The 27,408-nt window shown below is 33.6% G+C and overlaps 4 protein-coding genes across 8 annotated transcripts; 3 read left to right on the forward strand and 1 right to left on the reverse strand.

The window, feature by feature from the left end:
- The first annotated feature begins 21 nt into the window (after nt 1–21).
- LOC128181985 (CD151 antigen-like) lies at nt 22–6,612 on the forward strand. The gene is made up of 9 exons (XM_052850574.1): nt 22–86; nt 1,203–1,305; nt 1,920–2,111; nt 2,313–2,387; nt 2,992–3,096; nt 3,273–3,419; nt 4,062–4,145; nt 5,564–5,713; nt 6,063–6,612. Exons 2-9 carry the CDS (start codon nt 1,246–1,248, stop codon nt 6,246–6,248), a joined length of 999 nt encoding a protein of 332 aa, XP_052706534.1. The 5' UTR covers nt 22–86; nt 1,203–1,245; the 3' UTR covers nt 6,249–6,612.
- A 95-nt stretch (nt 6,613–6,707) lies between these two features.
- On the reverse strand, nt 6,708–10,918 carry LOC128181967 (EF-hand domain-containing protein 1-like). Its single transcript, XM_052850555.1, has 11 exons — nt 10,757–10,918; nt 10,227–10,448; nt 9,944–10,094; nt 9,667–9,803; nt 9,252–9,479; nt 8,796–9,137; nt 8,440–8,580; nt 8,049–8,343; nt 7,748–7,838; nt 7,414–7,606; nt 6,708–7,093 (listed from the first exon to the last, which is right to left on the reverse strand). The coding sequence occupies exons 1-11, from the start codon at nt 10,802–10,804 to the stop codon at nt 7,016–7,018; spliced, it is 1,926 nt and encodes a 641-aa protein (XP_052706515.1). The 5' UTR covers nt 10,805–10,918; the 3' UTR covers nt 6,708–7,015.
- A 30-nt stretch (nt 10,919–10,948) lies between these two features.
- On the forward strand, nt 10,949–19,116 carry LOC128176167 (gamma-1-syntrophin-like). Its single transcript, XM_052842278.1, has 14 exons — nt 10,949–11,076; nt 11,931–12,074; nt 12,804–12,962; nt 13,146–13,269; nt 13,405–13,433; nt 13,602–13,714; nt 13,956–14,085; nt 14,456–14,494; nt 14,685–14,801; nt 14,891–14,962; nt 15,263–15,415; nt 16,082–16,174; nt 16,413–16,526; nt 16,921–19,116. The coding sequence occupies exons 1-14, from the start codon at nt 11,068–11,070 to the stop codon at nt 17,020–17,022; spliced, it is 1,398 nt and encodes a 465-aa protein (XP_052698238.1). The 5' UTR covers nt 10,949–11,067; the 3' UTR covers nt 17,023–19,116.
- A 136-nt stretch (nt 19,117–19,252) lies between these two features.
- LOC128176180 (metallophosphoesterase MPPED2-like) lies at nt 19,253–27,179 on the forward strand. Of its 5 annotated transcripts, none has more exons than XM_052842332.1 (6): nt 19,253–19,796; nt 22,508–22,809; nt 23,224–23,452; nt 24,770–24,888; nt 25,956–26,066; nt 26,623–27,179. In XM_052842332.1, exons 2-6 carry the CDS (start codon nt 22,530–22,532, stop codon nt 26,775–26,777), a joined length of 894 nt encoding a protein of 297 aa, XP_052698292.1. In that variant the 5' UTR covers nt 19,253–19,796; nt 22,508–22,529; the 3' UTR covers nt 26,778–27,179. The 5 variants fall into 5 exon arrangements, with proteins under 5 accessions (XP_052698292.1, XP_052698281.1, XP_052698300.1 ...); XM_052842321.1 differs by lacking the exon at nt 19,253–19,796 and adding an exon at nt 19,863–20,061; XM_052842340.1 differs by lacking the exon at nt 19,253–19,796 and adding an exon at nt 19,865–20,030.
- Nucleotides 27,180–27,408: the final 229 nt, after the last annotated feature.

Raw genomic sequence — 27,408 nt, forward strand, 5'->3', positions numbered from 1 at the left:
ATTTATCTCCCCTTTGTAGAATTAAAGCGTACGTTCAACATTGATTTACAACGGACAATTATTTCATATCCGTCGACTCAAAAAAGGTTTGTTATTTGGTATACAGTAGTTTTAAAGTTGAATGTATTAATTTTCAGACTTGCCATAATGTTAACTTAATTGATTTTTTAGAGTATTATAGTCCGCAAAAAACTGCCTATCAACAGGTATGGCACTGAAATAAATCAGCGTAGATTGATGGCCCATATGGGATAAAAGTATCTTCATTAAAGTTTAATAAATTTATAATTAGGCCTATACATTATAGATTGTCGCAGTATTTTAGTAAAAGTTTAATTTAATCAGCGTAGATTGATGGCCCATATGGGATAAAAGTATCTTCATTAAAGTTTAATAAATTTATAATTAGGCCTATACATTATAGATTGTCGCAGTATTTTAGTATAATTAGGCCTATACATTATAGATTGTCGCAGTATTTTAGTAAAAGTTTAATTTATTTTGAGAAAATTGAGAACGTCATTAATGTGTACCTACAGAATTAGATCAATAAAAAGCATGCATCACCCAAATATCCTGACTGCAATGTATGTTGATCGAGTGAGGTCAGGAATGATTAAATTACTGTACCAATTCAACCGTACGGCGTAGTGTGTGTGTAATGAACAAGGTGCGATTATATCGCATTCAAGAACTTAGTTGTTTTGGATTTTTTTAAGTAATAAAAGTTTACCAGGAACCACATAGTATTGATCAACTTTGAAATGATTATCATTCGTAGTGGCTCAATTTTCGTGGATTTTTTTTTTTGGTATCCCTTACATATAAACTATTCATTGTACATAAACCAATTCATGAAATTACATCACATCGAAACTTTAAGAAAATTACTATCCACGAAAATTGCCCCCGCAAATTTAAATGATTCCATAGTAATTACATAACTATTATGCTAAATTATGGAGTAAAATTTTCATTGTATCTGACAGGAGAAAACGTACCCAAGAGAAAACGTAACCAATTTCTAAATAGAAAACGTACCCTAGGAAAATCATTAACATAATGTTGAATAGTTTTAAATAGTATTTTACAGCATAATTATAGAGGAATATATGTGAGTATGATTCACTTATTTTCTCCCTTCTCTTTCTAAAGGCACAATTACTGTAGTAGTATACTTCATGTTGTATTTTTTTTTACAGCCGCTTTAATTGTAGACGATTGCTGAGAAGTACACTGCATAATATGGCTTCAAAATTATCGTGTGTCAAATACGTGGTGGTTATATTTAACTTCCTGTTTCTGGTAAGAAAGCATGTTATAAATTCTTTTTATTTGGGTGAAGCGACGAAAATAGAATTTAATCACAATCCATTCCACCCCCACCCACCCACCCCACCCCAAGAATATAGAGGAAAAGTAACATCATGACACAAATAAACCAATAAACTCTAAAACAAAAAAAAAACAAAACAAAAAAAACAAAAAAAAAACAGCTTAACATTTCCAAAATGCAAAGAGATGCTTTCGGGAACCACGTACTCTACATAACAGAATTTTTTGTACCCTACATGTATAAAGAAATCATTTGGGGACCCAGAATGATCAGGCAGGTCTCTCCCGAAAAATTCAAACTTGTTAAAGTTGCCAAAGAAGGCCTCGCCCCCACCCCCTCCCCAGATAACGAAAGTGTCCATGGAGATTCAATAATGCTGAAATAGAATACATGTACATAATTACGCAAATTAAAATATGGGAATTGGGAGAGGGCGGTCTGTGTTTTGGAACATGTGCCCAATCCCAATTGTATTTATGTACAAACAAAGTAATATGTTCAAATCGATTAAAAATATGGAAAGAACTAATATAATGAAACGATTTCTTGCTTTGGTGACGACATTATACATTTTGATCCCCAGCTTTGCGGTATTGCGGTGGCTGCAATGGGTGCCTACACGATCTTCAACAGTGAAGATTTGTCGGCCCTTATAGGAGACAGTATGTTGAAGAAAGGGGCCTACCTACTACTGGCAGCAGGGGGCGCTGTTATCCTGATCTCTACGGTCGGCTGCTTTGGCGCCCTCACCGAGAATAAATGTCTTCTGGTGCTGGTAATTAAAAATCACGTTTTACTTCAAAAATTCATTAAAGGACCACAAAATGTACGGTTGTTTTTCTCAATTCGTGTAAATTTTTTTTTGGGGGGGGGGGGTGGGGGGGGGGGGTGGGGGGGGGCTTTATGTTTTAAAGTCTTTTTTTTTATTTTTAAAATACACGCTTTGAGTTTCTGTAACATGTGTTGTATATTTCAGTATTTTGTTGTGCTCCTGATGACGTTTTTAGTGCAAGCTGTAGCCGGTATCATGGGATTTGTCTTCTACGGACAAGTAAGACATTATTCACTATTTTTTCTCTGATTTTTTACTTAATCTTATCAAATTGCATCAAAGAAAATGATTATTGAAAACGTTACGTTTGTTTTTGATTCAGATTTGATTTTTAATTTGATTTAGATTAATATGATTTTTCTAAGTAAAACGCACTCAATTTGTACACCAGTAAATTACTGGAAATTAAATTATAAGAAATGAACTCAATATCTACACAAGTTATACGAGTATATCCTGGGTTGGACCAATTTATGCTTTTTTATAATCCGTTTACGCGTAAACTCCCCCAACCCAGAATACACTCATATAACTTGGGTAGACATCGAGTTCATTTCTTAAATAAGCTAGTTTTATTTAGTAACATCAAAAAATATGATTGAAAATCCCATTTGCTTAAATCCTCAGCATTGCATACAGTGTTTAATCCCTATTTTTCTGTGAAGTGATTTTTGAACTCTTATTGGGATTACCTGCATAATTTCAAAAGTTATGAAATCACCCAACTGTTTTTAATGGAGAATAGTGCGAGAGTCAAAGAGGGTACTTACCAAAATAGAATGGGATAAAATTATTATGATATTGTAATATGTTTCCATTGAAGCTGGAGACTTATTTAAAGAGCCATGTTGAGGAGACGATGAACACTAAGTATGGGAGGAAGGGGTTCAACCTGATTACCCTGGCGGTCGATAAAATGCAGATGGAGGTTCGAACAACTTCTTCATTCATACATCTACATGTCTATGTCAGATTTCAAAATGTTGTCAATCATTTGTTCTAAAAAAAAAATAATTAAAAAGCAGGCAAACTCTTTGGCATGGTAATTTCAATTATCTTTCAAAGTATATATACATGTATATAGTGAATTTTTCCGTCCATCAGTTTGAGTGTTGTGGTTTCAATTCGCCTGAAGACTGGAAAAACGCTACATACTTCAACTCCAGCTCCGCCGTGCCGATCTCTTGTTGTGTGGACATGACGGTGAACGATTGTAACAAGGTCATCAATAACAGCACCATGTATACACAGGTATCACACCTAGTCAATCAGACGTCAATCAAATCAAATACACGTGTTGATTACTGTTGTTTTATTGGTATTCAAGAGAATAAATTTTCACGGATTTTTGTGAAAATCTCAATTTCATGGACACGTAAATTCATGGCCAATGATTCCATGAAATAATTGATACATTATTATTTTGAATCACACTCCAATGAATACTGTAGATTATTAATTAAAACGCGAGGAATCTAATTTCCGCGTAAAATCGCGAGAAGCAACCTTCACAGATTTTAAAGTCTCGCTTTTATTTTTCAGACAGTTTTGAACTAATATATGAAATTATAACAAAAAACTGGTGATTACGATTTTATATTCTATCGATCTGATACAAAACAGTGGAATCGCTGAATTAAGTTCTCAAGTAAAATAAGGATTTACAGTTTTTAATTTTGTGGATCGTGTAGATTAATCCTCGAAAATTGGTTTTTGACGAATACTATTGTATTGATGAAATCACAAAATGATTAAAGTCGACATATTTACCGAATTTTAAAGATTTATCGTTTGAATAACACAACCATTACAATTCAAATCAAACGTAAATAACAATTATGTTTATAAACTATGTTTTGCTTTATGTTTACGATATGACTTTTTTTGTCATAGGGGTGCTTTCCAAAACTCCTGTCGTGGGTCCAAGGTAATATCGACATAGTGGGAGGTCTCGGTATCGGAGTAGCCCTATTTCAGGTAGGACGACATGTCCAAAATGCTGTAGAATTTAGTGCCATCTTTTTCTTTATATTTGCCTGACTTAAACGATAACAAGCCTGATAAAGGCATTAAAAAACACTCGATCTATCTATTTTAAGATTATTGAGATAAAATAAATTCTTACTGCTGTATTCATCCGTAAATAATACGGAACCCTTTCTGTTTCAGCTGTTGGGACTTAGCTTCACGTTCTGCCTGTGTCTGCGCGCCGGTAAAGGCTCGCGCTCGCGCTCCTGAGCCTCTACAAAGAGACACGATCTTTGTTTTTATTTAATTAATCCTGAATAAAATACCCATTCCGTTAATATTTTCAGCTGTAAATTTTTGTTGTGTATTTTTATAAGTTAATTACTTGTTTGTTGATTTAATTTAGTACTCTCTTTTAAAACAGTTTGTGATATTGCCTTTATGATTTAGCATGACTTCAAAATGTGTACTGTTACAAAATAAAAAGGAAACAAATCAATGTTGTTATTGTTCTTTCAGAGAAAGTAGTTTATAGTATTGGAAACGTGTACATTGGTTATGCTAACAGTTGTCATAGTAACCGTTTTTCCCAGTATTTGAATGTTTACGTTTAGATGGACTGGGATCAATATTATCCATTATAGCTACATGTAATGGACGGGTGTTTAAGCATCACGCCTCTCAAAATCCCTCGCCCTTCCTATCTGTCTTTTGTGGATTTAGCCATCATTGAAGAAAAAGAAAAGGTGGGTTAAATATTTATTTACAAGATTGTTCTCTAGCACTGTTAAAAAAAATCTACACAAAAAATAGTGGTATAGAGTAAGCACAGTTCTTTATCCACAGTAAAAAAGCAAGAATACGATGCACAAACGTCAGTAAAATTAACTCTTAGTTAAAACCGTAGCTAGCTCTTAATTTTTTAAATGGCAAGTTCCATAACTAAGAGATAATTTTGGGTTGCTAGAAATATTGTTAAGTGTCTGTTAGCTAACTAGGATTTAATAGAGCGTCAAGTTAACGGAACGTTCGTGCAACAGAATCCAGTTTGGGTTTTTTAAGATTTTAAAATCATTTTTTTACGTTTTGATGTTTTATCTTTTGGTGTTTAATGGCAAAATAATCTTCTTCTTTTTTTCAAAAAGATAAAGATTTCTATTTTTGTGAAGATATGACTTTTCAGGTATCTATTTTATGTTGCCTTTTACAAAAGTTCAGGGACTCTCCCCGTTTTATCTTTTATGCACATGTATATACACATGTAGGAAGGATAGCAGTGACGTTTTTAATTGAATTTTGGAGCATTATAAAATTAATAAATGCTAGTATGCTTACATATGTATATATCGATTTTAATCATTTTATTGATAATAAAAGTTAAAAACAAAAAATTTCGTAATATAAAAGAGTTGGTGTTTGATTCTCAGGAGGAAGCTATTTTAGCCGATGCCAAAATAAAGTATGGAGACGTCGCCCTGGAATTCGTCATTATCTACAAAACTAAGCCCACTCTTGGAGTAGCGATAGAAGGGGGTATCAACACACGGCAGCCGGAACCCACAGTCATCAGCATACAGGTTGTTGATTTGTCTTCGTCTTCCGCATTCTAAAAGACTGTAATTGTCCATCATATTTTCTATGGAAGCTATGGAAGTTTAAGTTTATGTGCATGGAAAAATGTACCTTATCAAATATTAATATGGTCCCCGACTCGTAAAAAAGTTATTCATATGGTTTCCGACTCGTAAAAAAGTTAATTTTTTTCACTGGTCAAATTAATCATATTGAAATTTCTTTGCATTATCAGAAATCTACGGTAGACTGGACTGTATGGGTTTCAAATGATTGTCATCTTCCTTGCTATGCTTTTTCATCTACACGTCAAGCAAAATGGAAAAAAACCCATTATTTTTAATTTACTTTTAGCGGGGAGGGTCGGCATTCGAGTCGGGTCGTTTGAAATGTGGCCACACGATCCTGGAGGTCAATGGTCAGAGTTTACGGGGCATGGAGCACCGTGATGCGGTCAAGACCATTGCTGAAGCCTTCCGCGACCCATCCACAAACCGACTGTATCTGCTAGTCACCGTGAATCAACAGGAATATCCATAATTGTGACGTCATCTATTGCAGCCAGCGACCTTCCTGGGCCCCCAAACGGACTATATGTGTTAGATACACAGAAAGTATAGACCTTTACAATACTCAGCAGAATAAACAACGATACCCAAGCATTAGAATCCTATAAATAAATTAATCAAATATAATATCCCACTGTTGTGTTTAATTCTGCCCTGGTATCAGCTCGAGATGTTGGTTTTTGTCCAAGACAGACTTTGTACTCCAAAGTTCAGTACAAAAACTGTCCATAATAATGAAATTTGCTGGACAAACAAAACTCGCCAGAAAAAAAGGGATTAAAAATTAAAAACATTACAAAATGATACCTACATGTATTACATGTACTTTCCCAAAATTAATTGAACAAAAATCATGATTAATCAGTTAATGTGGACTTCTGCTTCAAAGCTGCTTTACAAAAACACAATAAACAATAAAAACTCACTCTCATTTAGTTTACAATTTTTTAATATTTAATATTCACATCAATTTGGTTTTACAATAACTTAAGATGAGGAAACAATATTTATCTCCCCTTTTGGTGAAAGATATGGTTAAGAAAGGTAAGACACTTTAACCTTTTGAACCACTCTTGATATAATACGACAAAGTATTTAAAATCCTGATTTGTAAAATCTAACAGTTATGTACAATATAGCAAAGAATGGTTTGGACAGAATCTGTATCTGTATTGCAATGATTAAAAAAGGTTTCATTTGTCACATATCACAGTAGAAAGGTTAGTTAACATGTTTTCTTCATGAACTTTCCACAAATCTTCTAAAGTCCTCTAAGCTGATCTTTCCCTCAGGATCAGATGTACACTGTCCAATAAGCTGTTCAAAGAGAAACATTACATTAAAGTTACATGCATGTTTACATTCTAATAAAGGATCCATGATCCTCTGCAAAGGGAAATAACCCATTTCCATGGTTTAACACATGATCCTCTGCAGAGGGAAATAACCCAGTTCAATGGTTTAAGATTTGAGTGCATGATATACAAGTTGTAAGTGCACCTGTCAGTCTTAATTTAGATTTCATTGCATAATTAGGATAAAGAGATTACAGATGAATAATGCATCTTACTATACAATATGCAAAAATGATTTTAAATTTTGTCTATAATTGAGGTCTATGGTATACTAATACTTACAGCTGCTATGACATCATCATCCACTGGCAACTGTAAGCTACGACATAAATTTCTCATGTTGGCTGCATCAATGAATCCACTGCGATCCTTGTTGTAGCGAAGGAACATCTCATCCACACGAGTTTTGTCAGTGATGGCAATCTTCTTCAATTGAGCTCTTACTTGTTTTACAAGGATGTCCAAATCTCCAGGACTGCAAAACAAATAATATATTATGATTTCCATATGGCTAATGGACATTTTCTTTGCAATACATATTTTACATCTTCAAAATATTGAAACATCAATTTAATAAGATTTTCAATTTTACAGCAGATTTTGAATAAATAGTTACCTTCTCCTAACTTTCATGGGTCCACCTTTGATCATTTCTTTCTGAGCTCTCGCTTGGCCCAGATGATCCCGGAGTGTCTGAATGGTGGCCTCTGAAATCACAATGATACATAGGGTTACTAATGATGACAGTGCTAGAGAAAATTAGGACTCAGAATAAATTGTCAAGTAGTGATGGATAGACAACAAGGTAAAGAGTATGTGTATAAGGATCGATTTGATAGAGTGAGCAATAGAGCTGCAGTAGCATTCACATAGAATTACGCTGGCTGGTAACTGTTGTAGTTTTGAAGTGAACATACCCGGGAACTGAGATTTGTGCTCCTCCATATATTTCAGCACATACTCATCAGCACTGATGATAACAAAGCGATGCTTGAAGATATCAACGACAGCACCGATGTAGAAGTCCTGAGGACCATAGAATGTGGGCTGGTCAGGGGCAGAGCTGGGCTTTGCCACCCTGGTTCTTTCCAGGAACTTTCCTCCAATGATACCTGAGTTCCTGACAGGAGGTTCATAGATGGTCATCATGTCATCAGCAAGTCTGTAGCATAAGATGAATCTACGTCCATTATCCTCAGGCCTGACAGAATCCTACATTACAAAACACAATAATCAAGATTAACTTTCCATGCACAATGATGTCATTAATTTAGTAAAATCAGAGGGAAATGACAATGAATTGCCTACCATGACTGCTTCAAATCGGAGGACTTTGTGGTCATTCTCCAGCATCTTAATGAAGTCTTTCTTGGGGGGCTGGGGAATCAGAGACAGGCAGGACTGTAGGGAGTCTTCAAGGGATCCAAAGTGATTGTATGGGGGAATCTCCTGTAAAATTTGATTTCATGTATGAGAACATATTTAAATGACAGTCCCTTTATGATTTTAGCTGGAAATTAATTAAGCTTTCTACTATTTTTTAAAGATTATCATGAAAAATTTGATATATTATGTTATTGACTTGTAAAATAACATATTTTTAATAAAAGAATTATCCCTATCAGTTTTGCTGGAGAAACAATCTGTCAACAATTATAACTTACCATTTTAGGCAGTTCCCTAAGTTTCTCTTTGACATCCAAGGAGTTGAATTCTGTTTGTCCAAAGTGATGGTAGTAGAAAGCCTTTGTGAAGTTATCACAATCATAAATAAGGAATTTTCTTCCATAGATTGGAACAGTTGCTCCTAATTTGAAGTCTTTTGGTGTGTAATATTCTTTGATTTCATTATCTGATAATTCCACCACTACTGCTGGGAAGGAGGACTCCACATTGTATCTGTTTTTGGGGACCTTGTGTCTTCCAATCAGGACAGGGAAGGGATCTCTTCCATCATTGGGTGTGTGCACTTCCCTAACTTCCAAAGTATCATCCACCAAGTAATACTAAAATTTCAAACACATTTCAAAGATGAAAGTATATTATATTTCAAATGAACTGTGAAAAAAAAACATTGTCGTAATACTAGCTTGTATGTAATAACTTGCAATGATACTCACATGAATGACATAGGGGCGTGTTTCTCCAAACATGTTATCCCTGTCATCCCAGACGCAATAGAATCGAAGCACTTTACGGTCCATCTCCAGAAACTGTTTGGTTTTATCAAAAGCGGATGGAGTTTGGTAGGTTCTGAGGGCTGCAGCATCCTTCCTCCTCTCGATGTAAGGATCTGTAGGCATTTCCTCTGAGGGGTTCACCTCCAAACCTTCACTCTCTAGGAAATCCTGTCAATGTCAAATTTAAACATACATTACTAAAACTCAATTAATGGCATTTTCTAAAATGGTAACAAAAAGCTAGGTCACAGGTTTTTACTCCTGAATAAACTTCTTGATCTTTACCAAAAATTTAAATTTAAATTATTATTGCTGTCAATCAACCCAATATGTAAAAGAATGAACAAGTTCTTACTTTTGTAAATTTGTCACAGTTTACGATGTGGAAAACCTTTCCATAGAAGGTGGCATTGTTCCCATTGTTCAGATCTTTCCAGTGCCAGTTGTCTCCCTGGTCATTCTTTGGAAGTCTCTGTCTCTTGATGAGTTTTCCTATAGTCACAAAAATATTCTGTTTCTTAATTTCTCTGTTGTCAAAAATTAACTAATAATTGCTGGAGTTAATGCCTAATCTATAAGACATGATACAGTTAACTTACACTTTTCTTTAAATATAAAGATATAATGTATACCTTGTGGCATTCCGCTGTTTTCTACATGAGGCTCTACTACAGATATGCTGTCATCTTCCAGGTAATAATAGATATCTACTGGTCGGACTCTGAAATATTCTGCAGGAGACTCATGTACAGTTTGCTTGAAGTAAGCATTAAACCGCAGCACCTAATCAAAAAAAAAATTTGTTAAGAATGTTTAAAAAATGAAAAATTAAAAGTAGAAAGGTACTATATATATATTAATTGTATAAATTATACAGTAGTACTTAAAAAATAATGAAATTTTCTATCTAAATACCTTCTTGTCCCAAGCTTTGTGTGCTGGTACAAAATCCTCAGGTGGAGCCTGTTTTGCCTGTCCATATGTCAGAGTTGGGTTAAAGTTGGCCAGCTCATCTAGCTCTTGTTCACTCAGTTGGTTGTACATGATGGGTTCTCCTCCAATACCAGATGTTGGTAGTGTGGGGATAGAATAACCATTCTTATAGTTTAAGGAATGGCTTCTGTGGTACTTATTTTTCTACAAATCACCATGTATTCATGAAAATTGATGAACATTTTAATTTATCAATGGTAAAAAAAGATATGTAATTTTTTTTTAATCTGGCTAAATAATTCCATTGCAAGTAACACCACTTTCCAAGAAATTGATTATGATACATTTGAAAACGTAACACTGAAAACAACACATATGATCTGTGCATTTTCTTGACAACCTTTGATTTGTATCCAAACTGTCTGCAGCATAGCGATTTTCAGCATTTTCCGAAAAATTCTTTCTATGATAAAATTTGTGAATAAATAAAAAAAAATAATAGTGATACTTACAGTTGGGTCCCTGAAGGAATTCCCTGGAAGAAACGGCAGACCCTCCATTGCGTGTTTCTATTCCTTCAGTTTATCTGCAGTGTGTATCCCAACAACACAGTCGCCCTTAGCCCTTACAATAGTTACAACGTGGTTGCTAACCAAACAGAACCAACGCGTGATTTTGCGAGATCTAATTTTGACCAAAGCTACCTTCATTACAGAAGAGTTAGACTGTAATCGATAGCCAAAATCTGACAGGGACAGTTAATTTTGTTCTTGTTCCACTCTGCACATCGATTATGAGTTTTATATAGGAAAGTAGACTAACAATGAATGAAGTAAGTATAGGAGAATTTTAAGCAAATAATCAACTTTTTATTCAACCGCAGTATTAAAATTTGATACTTTGACATTTTTAATGCAGTTCGAATTACCTCAGTGAAACATTTTATATATACACTAATACAGGTAATATGTTTACAATAGTGCTGTTAGAGCATGAAAATTCAGTATAATTTTATAACTTAATCATTAAATTTCTCAGTTTTCTGTCTCCATGAAAACTAATGTAACTGAATAGGAGATATATCGACGGACCTGACTGGGATTTGAACGCGAACCCTTAAGTCTTTGATTTCTCAAGTCAGATGCTCTTCCCACTAAACTATCATGCACCGATGATCGAACTGGTCTGACCATCACACTTATTAAGTTTAATCATATACCGTATTGCAAAAGCCAAGAAAGTATCTGGATGATTATGTTGAAAAATTGTGTAAGATATTCCATAAGAGACTTTCAAATAAAGAAAAAATGTGAACTATTCCATTATAAATCTGTGTAAGAAATCTGTTTTCGTTCCTGTGAATTTTTTGGAGTGAAAAATGATGTTAATGTGTTAACAAAGATATCTTGGGATATTTTCTCTTCAATCACTTTTATTATACTCCTTTCTCGGATATGTGTTAAAAATCATTCAACTATGACTGAAACAATAACTTGGGACAGACCATAGCTTTAATTCAACACTAAATAACCAACACCTGACCTAATTCAATTTTAGTTTTTGAAAAATGATCCATCAATCATATTCGAAAACAGCTGTTAAAAACATAGCTTGGCTCCCTGTTTTACAAAAGTTTAGATGCAATGTATCTTATTTTAAAATAAAATTGTTCTTTTTTTAATCTAGGATAAGACTGGCCTTGTTACTATTCTTGACCCTGTTGGAAAGCCTAGAACAGCCAAACTTGTCCTCACTACAGACACACTGAGTGTCCTTAGGGAGGAAATTGTGTCAACTGACAGCAATGGAAATGACCAAATGCTTAGCCAGGTGCTTCTTATTAATTTGATTCAGAGTAGTTGTACTGTGATTAGAGAGGTTGAGCATTTGAACTTGTACGTCTATGGGTACGTGTAGAGCTAAAAGTATTTTTACATGTACACGTACATGTACCAACATTTAGCTTATGTTAAAAAAAAAATGCACTTGTAAATGAACATGTAAAATAATTAGATTAAACATTTTTTTAAATGTTTAGTTTATTCTTACTGTTTATGAAATAATTCTGTGAATTTGATGACACCAAAAACACAGTCGTTCTCAACATATTGTCTTCTTTACATAAAACAACTTTTGATATACACAAAGTCTGCATTTCTTTTGAAAAATGCTACAAGTATTCGCCTTGGTGTACTTTTGATTCTGTACGTTTTGTACAACTTGTAGAATTACATGGTATGCAGAAATTATGATGTAATACACAATAAATTAGGGTATTCCCCGAGTTACATGTACTTGTACACGTACACGTTCAAATGCTTAACCTCTCTATTTATTAGTATTTGTTTGGTACATGTATGGTGCTCCATATGTTGTTGAAATCTGAAATTCTGTTGTGCATTTACATGTACTTTCAGTATTTTAGCTGATGGGTATATATCTTTGTGTTTTAATGGAAAATATAAACCATCATGTTATACACAATTTGATTTAAAAAACAAGGTTTAGACTTCAAATAAAAATGATGTGTTAATCATGATGGCTGTTTGCTTTTACTAGATTCGGGAGGTGTGTCTGTGCAGAGATGAAACAGGAGGGTTGGGGCTCAGTCTGAAGGGAGGGGCTGACTGTGGCCTGCCTGTGTTTATATCAAAAATGCCTCCCAACTTACCAGCTTCTAACTCTGGCAAGTTGCTAATAGGAGATGCCATCTTAAAGGTATTCATGAAAAGGATCTTCAAAGCTTAATAGCTCTTCACATTTTTTTTGGATTAATCCCAGACTCCTTTGTACTTACCAAGAATTTGAGACTCATTGGTCAATTTTTACAACTGCTGCTTTGACAGCACTTTGTTTTTTTTGCATAAAAATAAAATTAAGAAGGAAGTTTCTTCATTACAGATCAATGATGTAGTTTGTGAAAAAATGGAGCATGATGCTGTGATTGAAACATTGAAGTCTGCAGGGCAAACAGTTTATCTAACAGTCAGATATTTCAAACCAGCAGCACTTTTCCTCAAAAGGGGTAACATACAGTTCTTCTACTAAGAATCAATTGAATCCTAGTCAGACATCTTGAAATTCTTATTTCGGCTACAACACACCAGGGCCAGTGCATGTGTTGATTTAACAGTTTAATTTTTGAATTTTTATTTTCTAGAGTCACAAAGCAGTTCAAGTTCCCCAGGAGTAAGTTTTATATCCTAAAAGTCAGTCTGACTAAAGCCAGCCCCTAGCAAAGTAAAATAGTAGGGGCTGGAAAGAAAATTGTTAAAAGTTAATTGAAACACTCCATGTGTTAATAATGATAAACCCTATGCCTTCTTTGATAATGTGTTTTCCTGTATTTGACCCCAGAGTTCCCAATCTCCGTCCTTGCCTGACCTAGAGAGACAGTGGGTGGTCTGTGTTACCATCCCCCTGCTGTTTGCTTACCTGTCCAGATTCATCCCAGGGACAGACAAACTCAGGTATGATGTGATACAAGCTCAGATAGGATGTATTACAAGGAACTCATGTACTTGTATGTGCATGTATTTTCCACTATTATCTAATTTAAATATTTCATTACATAATAATCACTTCCCAAACATTTAGCTGTTATTAGCTTATAAATCTATTAAACTTTCTCAAACTGAGAGCAATTGTTATTAAAAAAAAATATACATGATTTACAGGTGTATTTATCAATATGCTTGCATATCTTTTCAGAACGAATGCTTTTGAAGTTGTTGGGGTGAACTCAGCTTCAACAGGGGTTGTCTTGTGTGAAGACAGCAGATCATTGGCTGATTGGATCAGAGCAATAACCAATAACATTTCAGCTTTACTTAGTCATATGGTAAGCAGACACTTTTGTAGTTCTATTAAAAAGCATCAAAATTTGGAAAAGGAGAGATCTTAAATTTTGCTCGCCATTCATTAACGTTTTACTTTTCCCTCATTGAGATTTTATTTTGGATATTTGAAAGTCAGGAGGTCTTTATTATTATTATTACTAATATGTTCATGAATTTTTCTAGAGTTATTAAGTCATTCATTTTGACCATATTCTTTACAACTATATTGTATATATGTAAATATGTTTGTTCTTCTTATGTACCTCTTGTACCATTATATGGTGTTGAGTGAAATAAACTGAACTGAAAATTAGGATTTTCAAGAGATTTTTAAATGCATGTCAATAAATCGGACAATAATTTGCATTACAGATCAAAATGAGTAATAGGTTGTTGATTCCTGAAGACCAGGTGAGTGTAATGCATGAATTACTCTATAAACATGAAATACAGTACATGTGTATTAAATGCATAAACATACCAAAGTTGTGTATGTTTTTAAAGTAAAAAGCTTTTTTTGTGTACCGGCGATTAACTAACATCATTTATAAAGCCCTGGTTTGGGTAGTTCATGACGAGTGCTAGCTGGTTATTTCTTCAGGTTGTACACATGACATGGACTCAAGAAAGAGTATCTCCAATGCGACATTTCCAAGCATGGAAACCAAAATTTCTTTGTCTTAAAGGAGCTGAAATATGTCTATTTGATGTCCCTCCAGTAAGAATTTGATCTTAACTTTTTGTTGCAAATTTATTTATAGAATGCTTTTATAGACTGACTTACAAAATGTCTGTATGTTTTGACAGATGCAGACAAGAGATTGGGTTCGTTGTGACACGGTGTTCAAGGTTTACGAGTGCATGTTCAAGGTTCTGAAGGTACGGGTCTTTTGCAATGGTTTTAAATTTATCATTTAAAAAATAGTTTAGGTTTACCATATCCATTATCACTCTAGCCTCTTCATTAGTAATCTAATTAAACATAGATCCTCAGATGTTTTCTTTTTCTGATCTTCAATTAAAAATGTACACATACTCTGATCCATGTTATAGAAACACATGTATTAAAATCTTTCAATCAAAAGAGATATGTTTTGTAAATCAGAAGTTCACTACACATCTGTGTCAATGTAAATTTTATCAGTTAGGACATAAGGTTTAAACTGTTTGATTAATCAGGATGTAGAGCTGCTGGATGATCGACAGCACTGTTGTACCATACACTGTGGGACAGGGGAGAAGTTTTATCTGAGTGCAGAGAGCCGCTCAGACCTCCTCCAGCTGGAGAAAGCGTGGTACAAGACTAACCACACCAGCATAACCAGCATGAAGGTGAGCATAGCAACAGCATATATAAATATATAGGTAGAAGAATACAATCACAGCAGCATTACCAGCATGAAAGTGAGCATAACAAAAACAAGTACACTATAGCTAGAAATGTATTTACACTGGTGTCATTAGCATGAAAAAATCAAAATAAAAGCAGATACCTGTAGAAATATACAAATATACCAGCACTATCAGCATGAAGGGAAGAATTATGACAGCAGATATTTAAGAGAAAACGCCCATATCACCCCAACATTATAAATGAAATGTCATTCTTAGGATAACAATGTAAGTAAAGGGTACAGTCATGTAACTTAGTGGCATCCATATTATGCTGGTACATATATACTGTAAATTCCTTATATTACGCGAGTGCTTAATTCTGCGACCCCGCTGGTTTTTATCAAATCGCGAGAATATGAAATCGCGAACGTGGGACTTTGCTATTTATTTCTTATAGTTCTCAACTCTCAGAAAATAATGGCGAAATTTTAAATCCGCGAAGGGTGCTTCTCGCGATTTTACGCGAAAATAAACTCCTCGCGTTTAATTAGGAATTTACAGTACCGTTGCGTGTACCGGTATATCTTGACAAGTAGCAAAGAAACAATTCTGGTTCTTCAGAATGCTATTCAGCTCTGACATTGTATGTGTGTTATTTTGTAGAGTAAAACCTTTGGGTGTACCTGGAGGGGGATGTTGTCCGGATTGACACTGGATCTGGAGTCTGGATTCTCATTGTATGATAACACAACAAAGGTAATTGATCACATGAAAAATATTTGTTTTCTCTGATTAAAAGAGTTGTTGATTTCTATCCAGAAATAATGTTCCTTAAAAGTTTGCAAGAATTTCATAATTGTTTAAAGATTGCCCTTTCGTATAGAAGCAGCTTGCTTTTTCTGTTTGTGGTTCACACCTCTCAATCGTTTTTCAGATATATAATCATATTTATGATGTATGCAAGAATAGTTGTGTTAAATTTTATCTGCTGTAGAGTTATATGTGGACATACAAATTCTCCCAACTTAAAGGGTCATCTGATGATAACAGATCTAAACTGAGACTGCATTTTCACAGTGCAGAGAATCCAAACAATGTAGAAACTAGGGTAAGATATTTACTGATTAACAGTTTTTTTTTATAAATTTCCATCTCTTATTAAATGGTGTCACACTAATATGAAGCTCCATGTAGTATATACCGGTAAATATTATTCAATTTTTAGACCAATCTGATTAAATTTAGCTGATGAATCTGCTTCAATATACAGTGTTACTGTATATTATGTTCAAAATTTTACAATACATGTAGATTAGTTCCTTTACAATTCCTACATAATATTGATAGATCTGAATTGAAAATTAAGAATTCTATTTAATTGGTATTTTTGTGTTTTGTAATATTGGTAGGGATTTTAATGCATTTCGTCATAATTACATTTTTAATGTTGCAGCATGTATAAACTGTCATGTTATGAACTGGCATTTACATTTCTTTTGAAGGAAATCCAGTGCTCTGGTCTACACACTCTACTTTTCTGCATCCACGCTTTTTTGTCTGCGAAACTGGCATCAGTAGATCCCCTGTTTCTAGGGAGCCATTAAAAGTAATACCCAGTACCTTGAAGCATTGGAGAAACCCGAAAACATTGACATTCAGTGGCCATGAATTGTGTACACATTATAAGTCATTTGATTTTATGTTCTTGTGCATGTTATTGTTTCTATAGTGGAATGAATTTTTTTGATACCGTTAATTTTCCTTCGTACAAGTACATGCATCTCTCTTTTCCAAGCAAATATGTCATCTGTTATCATGCTTGATGTTCTCTTCATACACTAGTATTTTTTCCTTTTATTTTTGTGGATTTTTTTTCTTAAAGGTCAAAATATTTTTTAGTGCTTGGGAAAGATTTTTATTGTGCCATCTTTGAATAATTGTTTTAATTTGTATTTTTAATGAACTTGAAAAAGAGATCAGTTTGATGGTTTTTGTTAATATCTATATTCTTTAACAATGGCCAGTTATTTTTCACATTTTATATTTATATCTTATACATTTATATAATTTTGCGTATGTGTTCAGTTTTATGAGATTAAACTTTTGCTAGATTAAGAAATAGATCTTTGATATTCATGTATACCAAGAGATTATTGTATTTATGAAATGCATATATAGAGTGAAGGGAAAAAAGAAACTGCATAAGTTTGTATGGCATAGATAGAATCAATTTCGCATTAGTTACATGTACATTTAAAAAGTTAATCAACAAGCGTCAAATTTAAAAAATTACAAACACAAGAGTATAACTTTAATTTATCCATAGAGAAAGGTGATCTTATGATTTGCAGAATGAAATCAGTGTGTTAAATTAACCATGGCCATATTATATATTGGATTTTGTTTCATTTTTCTAGTCCACAACAAATAAGACATTAACAATGCACTTTCATTTGAAACTAACCATTAAGTTTGACTGCAATGAGCCAGTTGTCAGTATATATATTTTATGAATAGATGCCAGTACTTTTTATTTTATTAATGCCTGTAACTAATATGATTTAATACATTTACAAGGCATGAACATGTAACTGTATCTATAAAAGAAGATTTGCTTCTTCTTTTTTTTTTGCCTGCATCTTCATTCCTGATTTGAGTTCATGGATTTATTGGTGCTATATCTATTATTTTTACATATATGTATGCAGTGGCTGCTATTTATTATTTAACCTGTTATAGATCTAGCCTTGTACATGTATATATATTGTCTTTTATTCACTGCGTAGTAAATGAAATGTTAGATAATGTCCCTCAACTACCGGGGTATGTCAGAGTTATGTAGATGGAGTTGTTTTATTGTGTGAGCTTGTTAAAGCTTTGTTGTACTGATTTGATTACGATTTGATTCATCGAATGCTCTCGAAGCGTATATGTCACTTTGGACAAGCTAGTGTGTGAAAATTTAGACTATTAAAAAAGTTGCTGTTGTGTGAATTTCAATTTGTACATGTTGTTACTAAATGATGTCTTACCACTTGTTTAGGCCACCCATAGCAGTAGGATAAGCTTGTAATTGTTAAGTTTCCGATTGTCTTCCCACCTATTGACATTGTTGCCAGTTATAGGAATATTTATCATTGTTACTGAGGACAACTCTCTCTCTCTATGATCCGCCCTTATCATCTTCAGATATACAATGTATCATGTACATGTTTTTATGCTTTGAACAATCAGTACAGTTGAGTTGTGTACATGTAGCTATTTTTAACTTTCAATTCTCTTCAAAGAAATCAACAGCCGTTTGTAAAAAAAAAAAAAAAAAAAAAAATGAAAATTTTGCCCCCAGTTTATTTTCTACCATTTGCTCTCATTGCCGAGATACCATAATTTGAATTACATTGTAATTGGACTTACAATGTATCGGATTTTGATTTTATACTCTCTTTGGACACATGATAAACATTTTTTGGTGTGAATTTACAACATTGTGAAATCTTTAACATGTTAATGTGTGATAGGGAGAAACAGCCTTGTAAGTTGTATGCAGAATGTACGTCGTACATGTATGTTTTATTTCAGCAGTGCACTGCAGTTGTATACATTTTAAGTGATTATTTGGTCAGTTGATTACAAGCAATTGTATCAACTTTTATCTAAGTATGTTTATTTATTTTAGTTAAATAAAAATATGAAATATTGATCATTTTCATTTCATTGTTATATGTACACATGCAGTCACATGAGAAAAACTCCTGCAGCCATGCAAAGAATACCACAAAATGTTAAAAAAAACACATTTTCATTTGAAATTAACCTAGCAAGAATGGTTACAATCAACATGATCAAGATGGGAATTTGGTACCCTACAGTTATTTTCTTGCATTTATTATGTATTTTTTCCTCCCGTGATGAAGGCTACATGTAAATGTAACATGTACATTAATGAAAATAAAATAAAAATTATTGCTCAAATTAAATAAATGAACAGTGCATTGAAATTTATTGACAGCTTATATGAAAACTTGTGTCTTTTTCGGCAATAATGGGTACTCTCACGTTATATAGCATAAAAGTTGCAAAAGGTGAAACCTTTTCTGAGAAAAATTATACCCCTCTCTCAGTTACCATGGTTACATCATACCAATGTCATTTTGCTTCGTTTGTTTATTTACAGTACGCGGAACTTAATCCGGAAATAAAATATCCAACCGTCTGTCATGTGCTTCCGGGTAACGTGTAAACAATACGGATTCCAGATTCCATATTGAACTCCTTCCATAAACAATAAGCATGATGATATATTTATAAAAAGAATATGATCTACTTGTTTAAGTATGTGTCCTACACTGGTTGTCAGTTGTTGATTGTTCTTCGTTTGGTAAGTACATGTATGCGGTTCTGTGATGTCACGTTTGTTGTTTAAGGTGGTTACGTTGTACACGAATTCTAGACGTTTCGTGACCAAGACGGTTCGTGACCCGGACGTTCCGAGACCTTATAAGATTTTTCGTGACCAAGATTATTTTTTGCGTAATTAATAATGTAATACAGTTAATCAATTCCTAATAAATCAGAGGAAATGCGGATTGATCGTACGTACGTGATATCGTGAGTAAGTAAAACTTTTTCATGGATGATAAAAAGTAAGTTTAATTCGTCATTTTTATATGATGTTAAATTATTTGATTAATAAATCTAAATAAACTGTAGCATTGTAGTTATAACATAATATGAAATTAGTTCTATCATGTCGATGATAATATGGTATTCCGGTGTCTTTTCATTAACGTTATATAATGGATACCATTGTACATAGTGTGTATAATTCTAACATTTCAAGACTTGTACCCTTATCATATTTATTAGGAAGTTGTCTTCATTGTCATTGTTAATCATATAAACCCATGTTTTATGTTTTAAGGCTGGGTGGGCATATTATGCATTTAGGATCATATCTCATATATAATTAGTATCTTGTTGCTTGGGTGTCTTTTTTGACAATAATTTATATATTTCTTCTTCTCATCGAAGTCAGTATAGTACAATGTACTAAAAAACCCACTGTGACAGGCATCCTACCTTCTTTATCATTGACTTGGCCATTATTTAACATTATGAAGGAAACAAATTCAATGATAAGTTGTAATCATTTAATATTTAATAAAGCTATAACAGGCATAGAAACAGTAAGACATGACATTATTTAGAGGTAATTAAATATGTGAAATAACAATACTAGTACTGCATCTACAAACAGCTATAAGCACTACATATCAAAACATAATGCATAATCAAAATCAGCATTACACATCAAAACATTATGCACATCAAAATCAATCACATGCGCATGAACAAATAACAGTTACATAACAATTTTGTTATTTTAAATATATGTGTTTATAATGTAAAAAATATATTTTACTTACCATTCATGTTTTCTTCGCTGTTGTCTTCTTGAAGTCGCAAGAAAAAGTGACATTGGGAAGCCCATGTGTTAACAAGGTCTCTTCATTAACCTCCTCATAATTAGTACCTCACCCCTTCTATGTGTACGGGTAATACACCGTCTAATAGCACCTAGTAGCCCCTTCCATGTATACTAGGAATACCCCGCTGTCATCTTGTTGTTTTAGCAATTAAAAGATAACACATGCTTAAGTACAGTACCTTTGATTGTGTATACGTAATTATATTACTGTTCTATATAGGAAATAAATTAATATGTTTACAAATCTACCTTATTTCTTCGTGTTTATATTTAATTATTATATTAATTATATATATCCTCTTTGTAGTTAGTTGTTTTTAACTGCTTTTATTCACGGAATAACGTTACGTGAATTTTTTTTGTCACAATTGCATAATGGTTTTGGTTTTGTGTTTCTTCGATGTTTTTTTTTTATATATGAGTTATGATAATAAAAAGATAACGAGGTTTTGTATTTCCCAACGGTTTAATAAAGAAATATTTATCAAGTCCCTAAACGTCGTAATGTAGGTCACGAAAGATCCAGGACCCGAAAGGTCTGGGTCACGAAACGTCTTGTGAACCAAGTCACGAAAGGTCCGGGTCACGAAAAGCCTTGCATCCTTGTACACGGCCTTTGACCACATGTACCGTGTGGATATACTGTATTGTATATCCAGATAACATAAAATCATTAATTATTTTACTTTCTGGCTTTTCGTACATTTGTGAAAGAAAGAATTAACATTTTGATTTTTATGTTCATTAATGTTTCTTATACAGCTCTTATTAGCTAGATCTTACAAAAGATAGAAAACAGTAAACATTTCCTGTAATGAAATTTTTCCTGTTGAAGAATGATATAGGCATTGTTATTTTCCATATGATGTATCAATCCCTATTTTTACAATCATTTATACGTTCAGTAATTCTTTAGAATCATTTGTACACATGCCATTTTTACTGTAATATTGAGTGAAAAACTAATGTGCCAATTAATGAAATATTTGTATTATAAATTGACAATGGGTTTTTATGGTACACAAGAGCATACATTCCTTCACTCTTATATACACATGCAGATATTGGTGTATTAAAGCAGCTATGGTTTAGATTATGTGTATATGTGGTATATATATATAATATGATAACTGCTGGTCATCGTGTTACTAAGGCTCAGTCCAATTAAGTAGAGTAGTGGACAATGCACTAGCTCGCTTCGCCACAACCCAAATTTGATCTCTATGAACTACAGTGATTAAGGGTATGGTGGTCGCCTGCTTGGACACGTGGGTTCTCTCCGGGTATTCTGGCTTCTTTCCACATCAATGACCCCCTAGGGCTAACATCCGTGCCAACAAGAGATATTAATATGAGTTAATTTGTTGAAATTGTTGATCAATCGTTGTTAAATAAATAAAGTTATTAAATAAGGATGGCTGCTGCATGGAAATAATAATTTATTTACTAATTACCAGTATTAAAAATATCTTACATTTCCTTATATGCTGTAATTAATTATGACACTTTTTAGATTAATTAAGACTGTAAGTCTATTAATTATGTTTGTGATAATAGTTTTATACATATCATTAATTATACGTTAATTAATCTGTTTTCAGTCGTAATAAAAGAATAAACACAATGTCTGGAGCTCAGGAAATAGAAGTTGACAAGGATACGGGGAACCCGTCCAAGGCGTGGGAGAGGATCCGAGTCCACCAGAGATACTATCGGTGTGATCCCTTCCCACCAAGTACCGCCATATCTGAGGACAAAATCCGCTTTGTCTGTATCTCCGACACGCATGGGAAGATTGAGGGGTCCAAACTACACATGCCCCCAGGGGATGTAATGTTGCATGCCGGAGACTTTACTCAAAAAGGACATATGAATGAAATACAGAAATTTAACTCATATTTAGGTAAGTGAAGACATGTTTTAAAAAAGTACTGGCAGAGAAAAAATTAATTTATTTTGATCAACCATTGATCGAATATCATTTTGTTTCATTTTTTAGATAATATATAGAAAGGATATTGAACTGAGACTGTTTTTTTATTAAGGACTTGGGAAAGATAACCAATTTTTAGATTCAATCATTTTTATTCTATCAATCATTTCATTCTGTTTTACAACTTGTCTTATTTTCTTAATATAATTTTGACGTGTCAGTAAATGAATATTTTTATTTACAGTTAATATATGCGTTTTGCACAAATAAAAATGAGATGTATGCGTTTCTTCCAGATAGTGTAATAGAGTGATGACTTAATTTATGAATTATTTATATATATTTAATAGCACATACATCTCATTTCTATTCTAAATTTAACAGGTGCTCTGCCTTATAAAGTAAAAGTAGTCATAGCTGGTAACCATGATTTGACCTTTGATGACAACATCACTGAAGCATCCCTTAGAACGTTTGGTGTTCAGAAATCTACCGTCGAGTCTTATTTGAGTGAAAGGGGACTTAAATCTGTGAAGCAAATGTTGACAAGTGCCATTTACCTCGAAGATTCACTGGTAACAGTCTGCGGAATCAAGATTTATGGTGCTCCATGGTATGTGACAGTCGATCATAAACACACAATGCAATTATTGAAACATTATCTCGATCAGTCTGTTTAGAAGAAGCAGGTGTAAGATTGTACAATTCTCATTTATCAGACATAATTAAATGTTACATGTTGAATCGTTCATTGTTTATACTGGTTGTGGCATTCGTTAACTTAAAGGTATTTTACATTTGTTTTGAGAATTACATAGAGCTCATTTCAAATTACTCTTGACTTTTTACTTTAACCGAGTCAATGCGTGCATGTGTACGTCAGCCGCTCGACAGACTCTCACTAAAAGGGAAAATTGACAGTATTTTGAAACAAGTTCTATACAATCAGCAAAACTATAAGAAAAATTGGTATTGCCATTAAAATATTAAATAATAGTTTGCATGTCAAATTTAAGATTTCCTCCTCTGTAATGATGGCGTAGATTGATTTGGAATGATTTAAAAGTCATATCATTTAAAAAGAGGAAGTATGAAAAATTCGAAATTCAATAGAATTAATTTGAGACCCTAGCTATTACTAAAAGTAAAGCAGGAGAGAATTTACAGCAATTGATTGCAAATTAGTCCTGTCTGTCTCCTCTCTCTTGTTCTTTCTGTCTGTATATCTTGCTTCTTTCGATCCCTCTCTCATGTATATAATACTGTACAATCATTACAGGCAGCCAGTGTTTTGTGACTGGGGCTTCAACCTCAAGAGAGGGGAGGACATTTTAAAGAAATGGCAGACAATTCCTGCTGATCTTGACATTCTTATGACTCATGGTCCCCCAGTTGGTAAGGGCCTGCATGCTTTTGATTGTGCATGGTTATATATATGCTCAGCTCCTGAGATTTCGAATCATGGCCGGGTACTATGGTTTTGGTGGTTGACATTTGTGGAGAATTTTAACCATCCTCCTCCTTTGGTAGTTTGAGATCTTTGACTTCATTACCTGAAATTTGAAGGTTCAAAATTGTATGAGCCATCCGAAAAAGAAAAAAAAAATGCTTGTTTTGCTGATTGTATAAGATTAATTCCCAGTAGAATGCATTCATGTACTGGTGGTTAGATTAATGATTACCATGGTAATTAAAATGGTAAAGTGAAAGTTTAAGAAATACATGTAAAAGGTATATTTAATGAAAAATTAATGATAATTTCAAACTTTTGTCAGTGGATATTGGCAGCATCTTAATTCTCATTTTCATGTAGAGAATTGACTTTAATTGGGATCTTAGGACTCTCTTCATGAAGGTACATGAATGCATGCTTGTTATGGTCATCAAATTGTGTACTTTAGATGCATATTACAAAAACCTGAATTTGCAGGTCACCAAAGCACTTCAGGCGGATGGCTTTGCAATTGCGTAGAGGAAAGGAACTGAAAAATGTTTGGGACAAAATACCAAACGAGACTGATATTTTAATATCTCACTCCCCTCCCTGTGGTAAGATAGTATCAGGAGCTTGCGCTTAGTTTTATAATGTGTACGTTATCAAGTCTCACATTCTTATTAGGAATCAAAGTACTGACGGGAGTTGATTTTATCGATTATTATTTATCTTAAAATCAACAATATGTTATTTTGCTTGGCAAGTAGTTTATAATCTCTATTTGAATTACGCACATTTTTATAATATGGATTCTTGGACTTTTCCGACAAGAATTTCGAGAAAACCTCTTATGAATCATGTTGTGATATTAAAAAATTGAACTGATTTCATCAAACTATGTATCGGTATTCAAAATATTTCAAAAAGTGTATGGATCCAACCAATAATGAACTCTAGTCTCGTTCAACCAGATGCTCGGCTGTCTCCGTTAATCTCCGACAAGTAAGAGATACCAGGTCACTTTAAAAAAAATGCTTCAGCGTACATTACATCGAATTTATCGATTATTTTCAAGAACTAAGTAAACTCTTGTCAGTGGTGATGATTTGTGCTTAGGTCCAAACACTGTTTCAGTTTCGGTTTGCCAGAGTAACTGCATAGGAGAGTTGATTAAAATCAACTCCCAAAAATGTGTATAATGAGTTACTTCAAGTGGGATTACCTAGGTCAAGGTCATATTCAAATGTAATATTTTAAGAGTTTTCTGGTAAGAATGATTGTGTGAAGTAAGTACTCAAGTATTCTGCTCAAAATCTCAAGTTCATTTCAATCATATTAGCTGTTATTAATCACAGATCGAGCTTCACTCACTGGAATTGTATGGCAGCTACAATGTAGGTCATATTATAATTCTTAATATGTCAACTTTTTGATCTCGACAATGTCCTTGAAACTGTATGGTTCAAATTCATGAATTGCCTCAAGCCTTTGTAAAGAGTTATCAGTATATGCATGGTCTACAGACCTTCAAGCCTGAAGACGAAGCTTTCGTGAACCTTGCAAAAATTTCTCACTCACAAATTAAAGTTGGTTTACAGTTAACTGTATATATTATAATGCGAGGACTGTAGTGGTATGCATAATCAGTTTGTAACTCATGTTTGCTTTGATGTTATTTAAGGTCATGGAGATCTGACTGGAGGTAACAACAATGTCGGCTGTGTGGAGCTCCTAAATACCGTACAGAAACGCGTCAAACCCAAGTTCCATGTGTTTGGACACATTCATGAAGGTATGAACTCCAGGTCCTCACAGTATATGTTCTTACTCTGGTGAAATTCATAGTACTGGGGGTAATCTGACAAAATGAGAGCTCTAAGGGTCTGCATATGATTATTAAATAAATCAAGAGCTAGTTTTCAATTTAATTACATTTAATTTCTTTCATGTAGCAGCTAGTGCATGTACACTGTACAAATACGCAAACCGCATTGGCCTTAGTGTACTATTATTTGCAGATCTTTAAATGGGTAAGAAAATATCAATAGAATGTTATTTAAAACCACAATTTTATTGACTTATTGTTTATGAATCTCATGAAGGTCTCCTCCTTTTATGCTTGTTAACCATGCATTCATAGCTTCTATATAAGGAGAATCTCTCACATACCAAATTAATTATAAGAGAGGGATTTTAAACAGTCATTTCTTGCTCAAAAACAATTTAAGTTGTTTTTTAATTTTTATATAATTTGCATTCATTCTAATTTAAATTATGTCTATGACTGCCAATATGCAAGAATACCTTGTTTTGCTGCCTTTCGAACATCATTTTTTTTGGCACTTTAGGATATGGTGTGACTTCTGATGGGTATACAACCTTCATCAATGCCTCAACATGCACCAGGAGATATCTCCCAACCAACGCTCCAATTGTGTTTGACTTTATCATTCCTGAAGGACATTCCAAGGAAGAACTTTTGCATATGGAAGGACATTCCTGATAAATAATGGAGCCTAAAATTAAAGGACCCTCTATGGCAATTATTTAAGATACAAAGTTCATCAAAACATTAGCATGCATGTCGAGAAAAGCAGGGCAGATTTGCCTACATGGCGGTGTATGCATGGATTATGCCCCCTTGATTGATGGAGTCATCTTTCACTTTATATTAGAGAATTTAATTCGAGATGTATTTGAATGTACTGATATGTTAATTGAGTCACTACAAAATGCAGAGAGAGAGAGAGAGAGAGAGAGAGGGGGGTGTTTTTTTAAACATGAAATCATAATTATGAGAAAATTATTTCATTCTTTAATATTGTGAAATCCAATTTCGTTCTTCATTTGAGAAAACACCCTGTCAGGACTTTTAATATATTATATAATAAATTAATTTTTTAAAGTCTTTCTCCATCTTATCATATTCAAATTTGAAACAATGGGCCTGCCAGCTAGCAGACCAAATATTGTCCATTCAATACTGATATCTTAAGAACCCATTGCTGGACAGACAGCAACATTGGTATCCCTAAAGGAGTGCATGGATGAGTCCTATTCCTGTTGAGGTCCCAATTAAGGTCAGGAGTGGAACATTGTCATTTGGCACTCCCAGGCTGGTACATATACTAAAT

This window comes from Crassostrea angulata, chromosome 1, assembly GCF_025612915.1.
Source record: "Crassostrea angulata isolate pt1a10 chromosome 1, ASM2561291v2, whole genome shotgun sequence".
NCBI classification, from domain to species: Eukaryota; Metazoa; Mollusca; class Bivalvia; order Ostreida; family Ostreidae; genus Magallana; species Magallana angulata.